Genomic DNA, 16361 nt, shown 5'->3' with positions numbered 1-16361 from the left:
TTAGGAGAAACTTTCTCTCAAAGGGTGGTCAGGCACTGGAATGGCTGCCCAGGGAGGTGGTGGAGTCGCCATCCCTGGCAGTGTTCAAGAGGCGCCTGGATGAGGAGCTACGAGAGATGGTTTAGTAGCTTGTGGCACTGATAGGAATGGGAGGGTGGTTGGACTAGATGATCTTGCAGGTCGTTTCCAACCTTGTGATTCTGTGATTCTGTGATATGAACATGCAAATGGATTGGATATCTTTTTGACTCTCGTCTATCCCGATTGTGTGTGATAATATATGACATGACACACAGTACAGTAAGATTAAATGAGTGAATTTACAGTAAGAAATGATTGAATTTCTACAAAATGTGCCATGTACCAATAGTAGATATTTTTCTGTGATTGAGTGTAATATTTAGATATTACTTTATAGACAGAATAAGTCATAGAATTGTTTGAATTGGAAGGGACCCTTAAGAACGATCTTGTCCAGCTCCCCTGCAATGAACAAGGACACCTACAGCTGGATCAGGTTGCTCAGCACCCTGTCCAGCCTGACCTTGAATAGCTCCAGGAACGGGACATCTATCTTTCATCCATTCACCCATTCCAGCTTACAGATTTCTCAAATTCGAAAAAAATTTAAAAATGAAGGAGTTACCTGTATTTTCAGCTTACATTTTTGTTTGATTCCTTGCAGTACAGCATATTACAAGTCTTTGGATTTCTTGTTTTTTAAACTTTAGAGAAGTAACAGAAAAAAATTCGGATGTCAGGGGGAAGTTCTCCATAGAGAGAGTGGTGAGGTACTGGAACAGCTGTCCAGAGACGCTGTGGATGCCCCGTCCATCCCTGGAGGTGTTCCAGGCCAGGTTGGATGGGGCCCTGGACAGCCTGGTCTGGTACCAGCTCTAGAGGTTGGTGGTCCTGCTTGTGGTAGGGAGTTGGAACTTGATGATCCCTGAGGTCACTTCCAACCCAAGCCATTCTATGATTCTATGAACAGATGTCCCATTCTAGCTCCCTATCACATTCTGACCACAATAAGAAAGTAAAAATTCCTAAGTAAGTGGATTTCAGTTAGCTTGGAATGGTTTATATCCTTTGTAACCTTCTCAGTTATCTTTTGTAAATCCAAAATGGTACCGAAAGCCAGTTCATAGCTGCAAATGCCCAGGTTCTTTCTGACTGCTGTAAGCAAAGTGCTGTTCAGAATTTTATTTTTTGAGAAGTGTCTTTTCCATGTTAGGTTCAAGGGTACGTTTCTTGCAAGAGCAAAGATTGTCACCCAGCAGAGGAGTGACTGGCAGTACTCAGTCTTCAACTATCAATGAATTCTTGGACTCTTCTGCCAAAAATTATTCAGGAGAGACTTTAGACAAACTTACTGCACAACTGAGCGCTGTGGTAAGTAGCATTTGCTCTAGTCTTAGGATAGAAGTAACTTATATGGAAAGAAAACTATTTGTATATCAGACTTTTCTTTCTCCAGAAAAGAATTAAATTCTGTTCTCTGGCTATCTTTCCTTCCAACCATTTACAAGTTACCTAGAGTTCAAGGCAGATGAGTAAGACTAACTTATCTGCTCAATTTCACACCAAAATAAAACCATTTATCATAATGGATTTCATCCAGTTATGCCCTGATGTAAGGGAGCTGAATAGCATCTCTCTCAGTTCTGTTACATAACATTGAAACCTTCCTGTTCAGAGCAAACAGTTAGATGCAGTTAACAGGACAATGAAGATTACTTATGAATGCCATCCCGTGGCAGTGGAAAAACTCATTCAGCCAAGTGTCTCAGAGTGAGTGCTGGTAATGACTGCCAGGGATCAAATTTAAGCACATTTTTCACCTGCTTTCACTTTTTCAATCAACAGATCCAACAGTGTGCTTGGATTTCAAATAACCTCTTGCAACTTTGGCTTCATCTCTTTTTTTTTTTTTTCCTTCTCAATAGTGTTTTCCCTAAAGGTATTCATTCTCCTTGCAGGCAGTGGGGGAGCTGAGAATACGAAGCAGATGTGTCTAATGCTCTTTTTATATGTCAATGACAGGAGAAAGAGAAAAAGAAAAATGAAGGCTTTAAACTTTGTTCCATTCCAGGTTTATGATGTCATTATGATGAATGATGGCTGGGCAGGATGACTTGCTGCACAATTTTGCCACTATCTCTATATTTATAACTACCTCTGATGTATAGAATTAGTGTTCTAGATGGAGCAAAGTAGAAGACCCCCTCCTGGGCTTCCCAGGGTTTAAAAAAGGCTCTCTTGAGTGTGGGGAAGGGTATGATGGTAAAATGGCTGACATAAATAAGGAACCTCCTATCTTCCAATTTTCTGAAATGAAATGCCTCTGTTCAAGCCTTGCAGAATTCAAAAACTGTCACAAGTGTTGTTCATTTTCATGTTTCTTTCATGTAAAGGTTTGTTAGTTTAAGGTGAGACAGAAAGCAGGATTTTTCTTACCTTGGTGGCTCTCTGACAGCTCTCCTGCCCCAGCAATTTATTTCTCTCACTTTTTATTTCATCTTTTTTTTTTAATATTATCTTGAACGTTTACATTTTGTCAAGTCAGGGAGAAGTGGTTTATGATGAAGTAGGCAATCATTTAATGTGGGTTCTACTTACTTGGTGGCTGCAAGGCTCTCTTTCTTATTAGTCTCCTTGTTCGATGCTGGTAATAACTTTTAGTTATTTACTATGCTAAGTTTCCAATACATTTTTATGTGCAGAGGAAGCTTTATAGCATCAGCTGAAGTGTGAATGTAGTAAAACATCCAAGGTGAAACACAGGTGCCTCTTGGACTGTATTTAATGAGAAGAATATAAATATGTCTGTGGCTTTAAAGTAAAATTTTGTCTAAACTGTTACATTTGAGACTATGCTTTTTTTTTTTTTTTTACTTTAAGCACTGAAATAATTTGCTGTCACTGCAGTAACTGCATTCCACTCCCATCATGTAGAATGAGAAAGTAAAAAAAAAAAAAAAAAAGAAGAAATCATGGATGTGAGTTGTCCATGAGCAAATTAAGAAGCAGAGTCTGCTGCTTAGAGAAAGACAGCAGATCTGATTCCCTACAGCCTTCTCCCTTGTGAGCATGCCAAACGAGCACCAATGTCACGTAGCTGCAATTAACTATATAAGGGATGAACATAAAGGAATCCATGCCTGTAATCCGCACCAACAAAAGCAGGAACGGAGCTGCATCTTTATCAAAAGAAAGCAAAACGTAACTCAAGCTCAGTGAGCTTTTAAACAGACCCTTATTTATCGTGATAGTGAAGGAAAGTGCAGGAATTCACAGTATTCATCATGTGAGCTGTTAGCAGATTCACTGTATTCTCTTTCATTCCTCATACCATAACAAAACACCTCTGTTACAGACATGTGATTTAGCTATTAAATTGATAACTATCGATGGCTATCAGTTGATAACAAAGCAGGATGTAATAACTTTGCTCTGAGATTTACGTTTCATTTTTTAAGCACGCTGTTGTTCGGTGTTTGTCTGACCTGAGAAATTACACTGTGCACAACACATGTTAATTAACACACCCTTGAAAATCAAGACCATATTTTTCAGTCTGCTAAGATCATAATGTGTTCGTTGTATGGAATCATTTTACCTTATGCAAATTTCAGTTGGTTAATTCCAACTCTGAGAGGGAAATACTGGTTATTGGTTTATATAGAAAGAAACACAGGTTTTCATTATTGTTGGAGCAAAGAGAGAAAGCTGATGTATTTAAGTTGTAGCAGAAGCAGTTTTTTTCTGAGTTCAACCCCTTGCTGGTGATAACAAGCTGAAGACAAGAGCATACCTTGAATTATCCCAACTCTGTTATACTATGAGGTAGGAATGCATCAGAAGCAGTTCTCTGCAGATGCTCCTTCCTGCTATGTCCTGGCAGTTTTGAATGTTGTATGAAGAAATAGGGCTTCACTGGAGATGAATATTTTCATTATTCAAAGCCTACAGGATTTCAGACCAAAATTTGCTTTGTACAGATTGGTGAATTATACTTAGCATCTTGTTATTGGTGAATTATACTTAGCATCTTGTTACTTATAGCGAAACTCTATTTTCCCAGAATAAATGCATACATTTTAGAAACTTAACAATAGAGAGGAATATCACAACCAATTAAGTTACCCTATATACCTTTAAGTTCCTGTGTGAAGTTGGTTGTATTTCTTCATCAGGAAGAAGCTTCTCTCCGAAGACGTCATGCTGCAGCACGTCAGGCTCTGTCAGGAAAGGCTCCTAGTGCATATGTCCAGCTGTTTCAAAGGTAATGTAGAACCACAGAATCATTTGAGTTGGAAGGGATCCTTTGAGCTCGTCTAGTCCAGCTTCCCTGCAATGAATAGAGACATCTACAGCTAGATCAGGTGCTCAGAGCCTACTCCAGCTCTACTCTTTGGATGTCTGCAGGCAGGAGCAGGGCATCCACCACCTCTCTGGTCAACCTGTTCCAGTGCCTCACCACCCTCAGTGTAAAATACTTTTTCCTTATATCTAGCCTAAATCTCCCCTCTTTAGGCTTGAAACCATTTCCCCCTGTTCTATCACAACAGACCCTGCTAAAGACTCTATCCCCTTCTTTCTCATAGCCTCCATTTACATACTGAAAGGCTGCTTCTGGCAGTACACAGTCTCCAAGATGTTTTTTAGTGCTTCTGCTGATTAGTGCTGGACCTTGCTTAGCACGAGGTTCTTTGCAGTGCACTTGTGTGCATACTTTTGTTTAAAGCAGAATTTCTGAAAGCTGACTCCATTTTCTGGCTCTTTTTCTTTAATGAAGGTGGATCATATCTTTACTGTCTCTTCTGCCTTTTCTTATAGTCACAGCCCTGCAAAAATAGTGTTAAGTCTGTAAATCTTAGTGTATTTTCTTTGGTTGGCCTTTTGTGGTAGCTCTTCCTTTCCCTGATAAATACCATTGCAAATCTTCCTATTTTGGATTCTTTTTTGCTTGCTTCTCCTACCTGTTGTGAAAAGGCTCATCACAATGTTGACACTTAAAAGTAGCACATGGGCCTCTATATCAGCACCTATCAAAATGAATAGAACAGACTTTCAGTTCATTAATTACACATATCAACTTTTCTGTAATGAAGACTGAAAATTGATTCTTTAAAAATAAATAAGGAAAGAAACAAATCAGTGGGTTAAACTATCTTTAGAAAAAACAATGGCAGAAGCTTACAGCAGAGATGCATAATTATGAAACATTTTCTAAACCTTAAAAAAAAGTTTTTTAAGTAGCTGAAGGAAGACTTTTCTTTCCACTCATTCATTTAAACTATGTTGTACTGAGAAGAAGAATGGAAATCAGTATTTCCTTATGCTGGATGTTTTGGTTTTGATTTAGTGTGGCAGTGTAAACTGTTCTCTTGCATCCATTGCTCTTTGCAGCCTCTATTCCATAATAGTCATTCCAAGGAAACTGGTTGAGGAGTTAAATATGAAGCTGTTTCAGCAGAGCTGTCAGGCAGGTGAGAGAAAATCCTGTCACTCCCAATCAGTGTTTGCAATTACCAGGCCTCAAGGGATAGATGCACTCAGCAGAATTGGAGGCAAGAGTAGACAACGCACCATTCCATGCAAGAAGTCAAGAAATGCCATTAATGTAAATGTTACAAAATGATTTAAATTCTGAGAGAGAATCTGATTCCTGGAACATAACTATTAGGTAGTGGAGCCCTTTGATTATTTTCATGGCCCTCCTCTGGCCCCAGTCCAGGAGGTCTACATTCCTACTGTACTGAGAGACCCAGACCTGGATGCAGTACTCCAGATGGGGGCCTCACAAGGACAGAGGAGAGAGAGCCAATCACCTCCTAACTCTGCTGCCTCCCCTCTTTTGATGCAGATGGCCTTCCAGGCTTCAAGAGCACACTACTGGCTAATGTCCAGCTTTTTTGTCCATTAGAACCCCCAGTCCTTCTCATCAGGGCTGCTTGCAATTATTTCTTTTTCCAATCTGTAGACATATCTGGGATTGCCTCAACCCAACACTCTGCGTATGGCCTAGTTAGAGTTCACTATGTTCTCATGGGGCCCACTTTTCAACCCTTTCCAAGTCACTCTGGATTCCTTCCCTTTCCTTCTGTTGTGTCAACTGCATCACTCAACGTGCTGTCATCAGAAACTTGCTGAGGGTACACTCAATTCCATCACTGATGTCATTGATAAAGGTCTTGAAGAGCATTGTTCCCAAGATGGACCCCTAGAGGACACCTCTCATCACTGCCTCCACCTGAACATCAAACCATTGACTAAATCCCTCTGGCTGCAACCATTCACCCAATTGTTTATGCACCTGACAGTCCACCCTTCAAATCCATGTCCTTTCACCTTTCTCTGCAAGCCTGTGCTTAGTAAATTCAGTAATGTTACTGTAAGTTCTCTCTAATTTGTGAATTAACTCTCAAAATTGACCAGAGAACATTAAACGTCCTTAGAAGTGCAGGCAAATAAAAGTCAATAGCATGTCTGAGGCACACCACTTTATTGTCTCAGTATATGATACTAAAAATGGGCATCAATCCTTTCATGCAGTCAAATTGCAATAGGCATTCAGGTTAGACATCTCATCTCACTATTATGTCTAGATCCACCTTGTCTTCAATACTCATCAGGTTTTTCTCTCTCATGGAAAAATACTTATTTTAAGCTATTTGGAGGTTTTTCTTTCTCTTTTTACTCAGCTATGTAAATAGGACAGAAATCATGCTGTTTGAAATCTGCTTTTGAAAAACACGCTTTTTTTGCTTGAATCTCATCAGCTTTGTCCTAAATTTAATTTTTTTTTTTTTTTTTTTTAGAATATGAGACACCTTTTTTTAATTTCCATTGTCAGCAGCAGTGCATAAAATCTGTCTGCCTAATCTGCTGTTTGTGTAAAAATAATTTCTTTCACTGGTAACATCTCTGACCTTACAGAGGCTTTTAGCAGATGAGTCTTAATCACAGAATCACAAAATGGCCAGGGTTGGGAGTGACCTCAAGGATCACAAAGCTCCAACCCCTCTACCACAGGCAGGGCCACCAACCTCCCCATTTAATACTAGACCAGTCTGCCCAGGGCTCCATCCAACCTGGCCTTGAACACCTCCAGGGATGGACGGGGCATCCACAATCTCTCTGGGCAGCCTGTTCCAGCACCTAAATGTAGGAAACTTGCTGCCATAGGTTTTGCAAAGCCAAAAAAGGTGGTGAGTTTTGGTGGATTTTGTTGTTTTGGTTTTGTTTTTGTTCAGTCCTCTAATCCATTTCACTCACTTGCAGAATAATTAATTATGCTGGTGTGATGCTGACAGCAGACTGGGAGGGTGAGTGAGTGGCTGTGGACCCAAAATGGTGGAGGACAGAAGCATGTCAACTTGCTTCTGAGCAGTGCTATTGCAGAGAATGAAAACCCTACTTCAGCTAGGAGTGTATCTAAATACTGGGAGATATATCAAACTGGTGCCAAGAGTGATAGATGCAAAAAAGTTCTTAAGGTACTAAATGTTTTGAATTTCTCATATATCAGTAAATATTAAAAGATTCTTTAATGCTTAATCTCTCCATTGCACATTTTAATCCAGACTGATATATATTGCTCAATTTTCCAAAGCATGCATTAGAAAATTTTAAAAGTGGTGTCACACAAGCATCCATCCTGCTTTATTTATTGCAACCCCACAGGGTTATCTACATAAATTTGGATTCTTAAATCTAAATTACTGAAAACCTAGCCTCTTTTTTTTTCTGCCTGCGGCTGTGTGTAATTAAAGTCATTCTGATGTCTCATTGCCTGATACAATGTAAAGGCAATGTTTCGTGGTTTGATCTGAATAATTTCACTGTCTCTGTGGCTGAGGGTAATAAATAAGGAGTTGGGGTGAAGTCTCATTCAGATCAGACCTTTGTCTAATGATTAACTTGTTGGTTTTTCTTGGAATGTTGCTGAAAGAACTGAAGTAAGCAAGAGCAGACATCTCCAAGCAGAACATTTATAACCTGTGAACTCACGTTTCTGAGTTGGAGGAGATTCATACACTTTACAGTCTCAAAAGAGCTCCCTGCCAGAACTGGAAGAGCAAAGGTGTGTGGTCTACCTATGGTTGACACTCTCTTCAGGCTGGATTTGCTTGCTGTAAGCATAAGATTTGCATGCATTTAGCCTACATGTCTTGCAGACCCTGTTGTCTGGCCAGCTTCTGACTTCAATATAATTTCACTTTTCAGTTTTCTTTTTATGCCCATGCTAGTGACAAAACTAGGACAGAACTACATGGGTATGAACTACATGGGAGCTATTTAAATTATCTCAACCAATTTCCTTTTTTCATTTGATCTGAGGCATACTAGTGCAATTAGAGCTACACTAAGCCTTATAAACCTCTAACAACAGCACAAAACTCAAGACCAAGTGTGAAGAAGACATTTGGCACACAGGTAGGTAGTGGAAAAACATCCCTTTCAACTTTAAAAATGCTTGTGTTCCTTAACTGTCTGATAGATTGGTTTAAATTTATTTTTCAGCTGAGATGTAGCTTCTGAGTTGATCATAGGTTGTGTATACCAAGCTTTACTCCAAATAGTAGAGACCATTTTGTTGTGGGGATCCAGTCCTTAGAGGTGTGGCCTTGAAGTTTGCCTTCAGACTTCTGCCTTAATTCTTCTACCTTCCATTGACCAAAGTTTTCTGTTACAAAAATTTCTTAATTTCTTTTTAATTTTTATTTCCATTTTGCTGATGTACACAAATTGATTTCTGAGAGCACTCAATAGCTCTAGGGACCCTTTTTTTCCATGAATTTGGTTCAGGTTTTTATCTGAGCCAATAATGAACAAACCATTGCTAGCCAGCAGTGGATGACAATGAAACAAAAGCTTGAAGCATAGGAAGATTTAAATAAATTTAAACTAAGAAATTGTGGAGATGGGAGTCGTCATCCTTGGAGGTGTTCAAGAAGCATGGAGATGGTGCACTGAGGGTCATGGTTAGTGGGACAGGCTGATGGTCAGACTACATGATCTTAGGGGTCTTTTCCACTGATTCTTTGAAACCTCGTTTCTCACATGGAACAAGCATTCAGCAGTTGCTGCTGTGATTAAAAATGCTCTTAACAAGCTTCCTAGGGAAAGCAGAAAATGCGGAACTTAAATGGCCTCTTAGCCCTTAGAAATACATTGATTCCTTCCGAGGTCATTAAGCTGTGTCAGTGGGGTGGCTTTAGTAGAGTAGATGTATGGAATCTCCTAAGAGGTGCAATTTTAAATTCAGCATTTCATTGGGAATGTCTTATTTCTGGCAGTCTTCAGTGCTGCTTGTGCTTGGTCTTAGTTCTACAGGATCCCTGACTAGGTATCCCTCTTCATTGCAGGGCAGCTGGGCTAAATGACCTTTAAAGGTCCCTTCCAACTCAAATAATTCTATGGTTCAAGTCTATAAATGAAGTGATGTCAATACTGCAATCGCCATGAATGTGACTGTTCCTTTCCACTGGCTCTAAGCAGAACCTGGACTACTATCTCAACTGCTTATTCCTGCTTCTCTTCTACTGGAGATAGTTCACATCTGATGAGCTAGCTAAGCACTAACTATTCTGTCAGAGTATATAAAAGCCTGTAACAAGCCCTGTATTTTCTTTTTGTGTTTTTTTTTTCCAGGGACGTTGGAATCACTCCTGCACCAGGCAGCTCCCAGCAACAATTATTGGAGCCAACAACACATAGTTCTCTGGTCTCAGATGGAAAGAGTGTCACCCAAGCCCACAGCTTCCCCCTGATTAACACAGAAAGCAGGTGAGTTCCATTTCTGAGACTGCCACTGAGTGCAGTGAAAGTTAATGCTGCAGTACATAAGATGTAAAACTACTGTCCAAAGTAATGCAGTTGTCTCATCTGTCACAACAGCCTTATTAAATGTACAGTATACAAATCTTGTCATTCACAGGAATGGTTTCATTTAGGCACCATAATTCATAAAAAAGAGAGAGAATTTCCAGAGCTTTCAATTAACAGGATATTTGAAGGGGAAATGATGCTGAACGAAACTTGGCCCAGGTATAGAGAAAAAGAACTTCAGTGACACCTATTTTTTTTAGACAAATTGTCAGATATTGCTATCAGAATTATTTCTTTCCCTTTTTGAAGGATTATCATAGTTAACATTGAATACCATTTGGGAGGTGTGGGTAATAGCTATGGGTAATAGCACAATCTTCAGATTCATATCTCATCGATGATAACAGCAGACCCTGCCAGGATCCTCTGTAGTACCTTTGCCTTTCCTTACTCAGACATTGTTGCTATGTGGCATATCTCATCCAATGAGTGATGAGCATCCTCATTTATATGTTCATATGTTTCGAAGTATGAAATGGAGACAGCTCCTATCTCATGTAAAGCTTGTAGAGAGAGAAGTAAAGAAGATTTGAAAAAGCTACATCTACACTGTCTTTCAGGCATCCTGCTATGAAGGAAGCTATGTTTTGCTGACTAGTTTTGCAAGTCCACGTTGCCATCCTGCCAAGACAGCTGTGACTTGCTCTTATTGTCCTGTTCCATAAGAATGTCTGAGCTCTGGCTGCCAACTATTAGAGCAAGTGACACTGCAGCTTTTCTATGCAGAATTCTGAATAAGCTTTTTTTCCCCTCTCCTGGCCATCTGTTGTAATCTCACGCCCAGATGGGATACACAGAAGCAGCAGGTGCCACACAGCATGACCCAGTGCAGTGTAACATGCCAGAACCCCCATCCACACATGGAAATGGGTTTGCACTTATGGCTGTGCCCTGGGCCACCTTAAAATGAGCTTTCCTCACTCTTATGAACCTGCGGAAAGCTCATCTGAAAGCTGCAACTGTGAGCTGATGTCTATGCTGTATGGCTGATGGAAATCTGGAATTAGATCATGGGTTGAATCCCATAGCTGATACCTTATTCTCACTCCATACAAACCAAGCTACCTTTCCAGATGTATTAAAACACCCATACCATGTATTTTCCAACTATTTAAGTGAACAAATCACTGCATTAAATAACAAAACCAAAACACACATTAGAAAGCTTTTCACATAAGTCAAAGCAATGAGAAATGCTAATATCTTTGTAAGATTTCAACCCATTCACTGCGTTCTCGATCTATTGAAGCAGAATTCTTAGATAAACTTACTATTGAAAAAAAGAAATCTGTGTTCCTTTTATATCCTAGGGAGGCTGCCAGTTCCCTCTATGTGATGTACTACCTGCCACTGTAATTACAAGTAGTTAATTAGCATGCTGTAAAGAGGTTGAAACCGTAGGCCTCTGCAGATTCATTTGTCCTGAGTATTTGTGCCACAGTGGAGTGTGCTGAAGGGGAACAGAGTGAGCATATGAGAGAAACTGAGTGCATAATAGGTTGCAGAGGGGTTATGCATCATCTGTCCTTAGCAGTAAGTGGCAAGACCTATAACTCAAATGAGTGTGAGGCTCTGATGAATTGTAAAGGTCTCACCCTTCGCATATGGGAATAAATATGTCTTTCCACTCCACCACATTTTGGTGTTTTGACTTTAACAGTGTTTTCATTTAGCACTGTTAATAACAGAGTGGAAAAACAACTGTGAGGAGGGAAAATGCAAACTGCTAATCTGATTCATTTTCTGTGCGTGCATCAAGGCCTACCACAAAACTGTACGGAGTCATGTTGTCAAATTCTTTTGCAAGGGAAATAAGGGAAGGTTGGAATAAATTTTCTAATAGGAATGGTTGTTGGAAATGCTGTTGTGTAAATGCATTTGAAATACTGGCAGAAATAATCCCTTCCTTCTGAAGTACTGCAGTAAAACCTGTAGTGATTTTACTTGTCTGAATATTGAGGTGGTTTAATCTTTTCTTTTGCTTTTTCCCAATGTTATGCTTTTCACATTTGGAATGGAAGAAAGAGTAAAATTAAAAAAGCCAACAAGGGGTAAGATCATTAATGTTTTGACCTCCAGGCACAGGCAAAAAATGCAAATATTGTTTGCCAGGATCAGGGTCTGCAGATTAGTCTGACATCTTGCTGGACAACTGTGTCCAGGTCCCAATTTTGTTGCTTTATTTCTCAATGCTGAGATCTTTCTTAGTAGGATTGTATGATGTCCCTTATGATGCTCCATGAACATAAACCCTAGGGTGCTGGGACTGCAAATAGGACCACAGAGTCATTAAGGTTGGGAAAGATCTCTAAGATCATAAAGTCCAACCATCGACCCATCATGCCCATTAACCATGTCCCTCAGTGCCAATCTCATGTTTCTTGTACACCTCCAGGGACAGTGAGTTCCCCATCTCCCTGAGCAGCTTGTTCCAATGCCTCAACACTCTTTCTGAGAATAAATGTTTTCTAATTTCCAACAGAACCTCCCCTGACACTGCTTAAGGCCATTACTTCTCATTCTAGAGGGGTATTCACCTGTACCAGTAGAGGTTCTTGTAAGGCTACTGTATAAGCCAGCTATTAAAATGATCTGGTTACAGCATAGCAAGGTGAGGAGAAGAGAGGAGGAGTGAAATACAGAGTGGAGTTAGGAACTAGTAGCTGGTGAGTGGAAACTTCTTAACCTGTTAGTGTACCTTCATCTGTACTTTTGAGAGTGGAGGCAGAACCTCACCTATAACTGAACTATGCATTTAGCAAGGAGCTATCTCAAAATACAATCAAATGAAGAATATCTGTCAATTGAAATATTGTGCCAACATATGAAATGATGTATGTTGGGGTTTGGCAGTCCAGTGCAAGCATAATCTAAACAGAACGTGTAGCAGTCCAGGGCTTTAGTCTTTAGTCTTCTACTCATTACTAACACAATCTGTGTTTAGTGCACACAGACTCCATTATTCTCATTATTCCATGGGGTATTCAGGTCCTCTTTTAAAAATTCATTTTCTTTCCATTTAAATGATGGGAAAATATAGGTAGAGGTAAAAGCTTAAAGTTAGGGCACATTCCTACTCCATATGTGGTAGTTTTCTGTGCTGGGGAAGGTCTAGACTATTAGATTAGATTATATAGACTATAGATTATTAGCAGACTTTAAGCTGTAATTTCTCCACTTATTTTTTGATAGCTTTCTTATTCTGAGTAGCATTCCAAGAAACCTTAATCATTTCCCATGATGTTTGTGCTAGAGAAGCCTTTTGCTAAACTCTGTGCAACTAAACAAGGAAATGAGCATTACACTAAAGCCTCATGTCAAGGTTTATTAAAACTCACTGCTTGGATAAGACTGAAATAATAGTGAGGCATTTAGTGAAGCACCCAGTCTTCCCCTGTGTTAGTTTTGTTATAGCTGCTGTCAGAGCTAACATACTATAACTCCTTAGTCAGAATTATTGAGTGTCCTAAGACAAAGTGCTTGTCTGCTGCCACAAGTAAACATGGGTTACACTTGCAAGACTGCAGCTGTCATTATAATTTACACTACTTCCCTGTGTGGAAGAAGGTGCTACATCAAAAGCACTATTTCCTCACAGAGAAATCATAATTACAGCCAACACAGGATAATCATATTGGTAATTTGGTTTTTATCTTGTGAGTTGCTTGCTTACAAGCTACGTACCGAGATTTCTGCTGTAGTGCTGCATTGGTAGGGTTCTTGTCATTAACCTATCTGTATAGTTTGAGGGGGACATGGGTGCCTGCCTTACTGCTACACTCAGGAGCAGTGACAATGTTTCTTCAACACTAAGCATGCTGGATTTTGATGCTGTTGAATTGTCCAAGCTGTTTTTATACTGAAGCTGGATTCACTGCTCATAATTTCTCATCCTTCCCACAGTTACGTCTGATGCATATTATGGGCAGCTAAAATGGGATTACAGCTAGGGTTGAGCACAGGGCTATAGCATTCAGTGTTTGGTGAGCATCCTTGGATTCAATTAGACCTCAATAGAGGACAGGAACACTCATTACAGAATGTAATATTCCTTTACCTTGAAGGCAGTAGAAAAATCACATGGACTTCTACACTACCTCTAGTTAGAAGATAATTACCTGTTTCTTATGGGAGTAACACACTTTTCAATCTCATTATTCATGATCCTTTCTTCTTACTGCATGGTTTTATTAAAATACCACAGAAATTCTCTCTCTATTCCTTGGAATGCTGTAATCACAGTATTCTCACAAGATATAATGCATCTTGCAAGAATTAGAGGGTGAAATTCTTTTGGCCTGCACTATCAGTAGGGTCAGGGTGGATAATCTTAGAGCTTCCTCACAAGTTCATTAAACCTATGAATCAGTTCGACCTTGCAGATCAGAACAGTGCTTAGAAAAGCAGTATGAAAAGCACATGAAGACAGACATTATCAAATGTCTTAGGCGTTGCTCCAGAAATACGTTATGGTTTTGCATTGAAGAGGAGTTACTGATCTCTCTGTATCAATCAGGGCCTTTCACTTTTCTTCAAGTAAATTGATATTATATAGATATGAACCTAGATATGAAATGGAAATCCTATATCATAATAAGCTACAGTCTGGTCATTATCTTTGTCACATTTACTCATTTTTGCCTTAATATGAATCACAGAATCACAGAATCACAAGGTTGGAAACAACCTGCAAGATCATCCAGTCCAACCACCCTCCCATTCCTATCAGTGCCACAAGCTACTAAACCATCTCTCGTAGCTCCTCATCCAGGAGTCTCTTGAACACTACCAGGGACGGCGACTCCACCACCTCCCTGGGCAGCCATTCCAGTGCCTGACCACCCTTTGAGAGAAAGTTTCTCCTAATATCCAACCTAAACCTCCTCTGGTATAACTTCTGGCCATTTCCTCAGTCCTACTATTTGCCTGGGAGAAGAGGCCAGACCCTTTTGCACCACAACCTCCCTTCAGGAAGTTGTAGAGTGCAATGAGGTCTCCCCTGAGCCTCCTCTTCTCTAGACTGAACAATCCCAGCTCCTACAGCTGCTCCTCATAAGACTTGTGCTCCAGACCCCTCACCAGTTTCGTTGCCCTTCTCTGGACATGTTCCTCAATGTCTTTCTTGTAGTGAGGGGCCCAAAACTGAACACAATACTCGAGGTGCGGCCTCACCAGTGCTGAGTACAGGGGGAAGAGTCTTTCAGACCACTCAGGCTTTGTTTTGGGTTAGTTTTTCTGTAAGACACCTAATAGGTCAGAGGTGCCTTAGTTGCATCTCATTGGTAGATGGCTACTTGTGATCCAGGTTGTCAGTGAGTACTACAGAACTGCTGCTTTTCAAGGCAATTCCCATTTTATTTTACTTACCAAAAGAAGCCATTGTCTGCAGAATCATAGACTCATACAATGATTGGTTTGGAAGGGATCCTGGCTGCCTCTCACCAAATCAGGCTGCCCAGGACCCCATCCAGCCTAGCCTGGAGCACCTCCATGGATGGGCATCCACAAGTTCCCTAGTCAACTGCTCCAGTTCCTCACACCCTCTGAGTAAAGTATTTCCTTCTAACATCTGACCTAAATCTCACCTCTTTTAGTTTAAAACAATAACCCCTATCCTATCACTGTCAGACTCCAAATAAGGAGCCATGAGTTCTGATTTCAGATCAAAAAGCCATTTCAGATTCAAAAGCCATCTGGCCATGGTCTTGGACAACCTGCTCTAGTTGGCCATGCTTGAGCAGGGGAGTTGGACTAGATAGATTCAGAGGTCCTTTCCACTTTAAGCTCTGTGATGCTCTGAAGTTGATTCACTGTGTGGCATGAACCCCTTTGTAACACCTCTTTGTGTGATTAATTAGGTAAATTGATAAATGAAAATGGAGAGAGACAGCAGTTGTATTTGCAAGCGCTGGATGTTTTGAGAGAACTGTAGTGTGTGAAAAATCTTTCTGTAACTGATGAGCACTGGCATTTATTTCTGACTTCTGGTTGAGTTGTGTGTTTGCAACATTACTAATAATACCAGACTTGGTATATATGCTTTTTTAATCGTTATTTTAAAGCATAAATCATTTTCTTCTCTTAGCTGTAGAGGATTTGGTCCTGCTAGCAGACTATTTCTAAACTCAACTGGTGCACCTGCTGCTGAAGCTTTGCCCGTTCGGAGCCCTCTTCCCCCTGCTCATCTTCCTGAAGCTGCCAAAGCTCAGCATCAAGGTCCAAGGGGAGCTGAAAATGGAGTGGACAGTTTGAAAGGTTTGAAGCTTATTCAAAGTAACAGTCTTGCTTATGCTTACTGTAACGATCGTAGAATCATAGAATTTGTTTCAGTTGAAAGGGACATTTAAAGGTCATTTAGTCCAACTATTCTTCAGATAGTGCAGGTATGTGGAGTCCTCAGTACAACTGAGACATAGATCTGTTGGAACGTGTCCAGAGGAGGGCCACAAAAATTATCCTAGGGT

The 16361-nt window shown here is 40.2% G+C and overlaps 1 protein-coding gene across 3 annotated transcripts in view; it reads left to right on the top strand.

The window, feature by feature from the left end:
- Positions 1 to 16361, top strand: part of LRGUK (leucine rich repeats and guanylate kinase domain containing) — a 52185-nt gene that overhangs the window by 34440 nt on the left and 1384 nt on the right. Inside the window, exons 16-20 of one of the 3 annotated variants that reach the window (XM_048928001.1) lie at positions 1235 to 1392; positions 4197 to 4285; positions 9661 to 9795; positions 11919 to 11948; positions 15983 to 16152. In XM_048928001.1, the coding sequence (XP_048783958.1) occupies positions 1235 to 1392; positions 4197 to 4285; positions 9661 to 9795; positions 11919 to 11948; positions 15983 to 16152 (582 nt within the window). Of the gene's footprint in view, positions 1 to 1234; positions 1393 to 4196; positions 4286 to 9660; positions 9796 to 11918; positions 11949 to 15982; positions 16153 to 16361 lie in introns of those variants that run through there. The other 2 variants (XM_048926717.1, XR_007373359.1) reach the window with 2 other exon arrangements.

The sequence above is a fragment of the Lagopus muta genome, chromosome 1 (genome assembly GCF_023343835.1).
Source record: "Lagopus muta isolate bLagMut1 chromosome 1, bLagMut1 primary, whole genome shotgun sequence".
Lineage (NCBI taxonomy): Eukaryota > Metazoa > Chordata > Aves > Galliformes > Phasianidae > Lagopus > Lagopus muta.
Note: the sequence above shows the minus strand (reverse complement) of the source record. Positions and strands in the feature narration are given on the sequence as shown.